This window comes from Notothenia coriiceps, unplaced genomic scaffold, assembly GCF_000735185.1.
Source record: "Notothenia coriiceps isolate Sejong01 unplaced genomic scaffold, NC01 NC01_scaffold00025321, whole genome shotgun sequence".
NCBI lineage: Eukaryota > Metazoa > Chordata > Actinopteri > Perciformes > Nototheniidae > Notothenia > Notothenia coriiceps.
The window spans coordinates 4,221-4,798 of record NW_011358022.1 but is presented as its reverse complement, the minus strand read 5'-3'; the positions used below and the strand labels follow the sequence as shown (position 1 = coordinate 4,798).

Sequence of the window (578 nt, the reverse complement as noted above, 5' to 3'; positions counted from 1 at the left end):
CCAAATGGTTGGAAGATAAGGAAGAAGGACAATCCATACTGTATATAGTCAATGTGAGGTAAAGTGTGTCGCCAAGGTAACCGGTTAGAACTCAAAGTGGCGATGAGGTCTTAAAATGTATGGAAAGGGTCTTAAAAAAGGTCTTTAAAAGGAATTACATTTGACTTCAGGATTCCTGCATATACCCTGTTGTATGTTTTACTTTTCAAACTCATGGTTTTTCATCTGCTTATTTCATAGGACCAGATCACGCAGCAGAGAGCCGAAAAGGTGAGAAAGTTGCTCCATTTATCCACACTGAAAATGTGATTTTAATATTTAAAGTTATTGCCAACGTTAGTCTGCTCTGTGTATGCTTTAATTGTTTTTTTCTCATTAGGTCCCGTTCTCGTGAACGCAAAAAGAAGCGCTCACGCTCCACGTCACGAGAGAAGCGGCGCTCGCGCTCCCGCTCCAGAGAGAGGAGGAGGCGGCACCGCAGCCGCTCCACCTCCCGCAGCCGAGGACACCGCCACAGCCACGAGCAGAGCTCCAGACACAAGTAAATACACACATTGAAAACATGGCACGTTTATTTA

The 578-nt window shown here is 44.6% G+C and overlaps 1 protein-coding gene across 1 annotated transcript in view; it reads left to right on the top strand.

The window, feature by feature from the left end:
- Positions 1-578, top strand: part of LOC104956076 (putative RNA-binding protein Luc7-like 1) — an 11,005-nt gene that overhangs the window by 9,904 nt on the left and 523 nt on the right. Inside the window, exons 4-5 of the mRNA XM_010783518.1 lie at positions 206-270; positions 380-541. Of these exons, the coding sequence (XP_010781820.1) occupies positions 206-270; positions 380-541 (227 nt within the window). The remainder of the gene's footprint in view (positions 1-205; positions 271-379; positions 542-578) is intronic.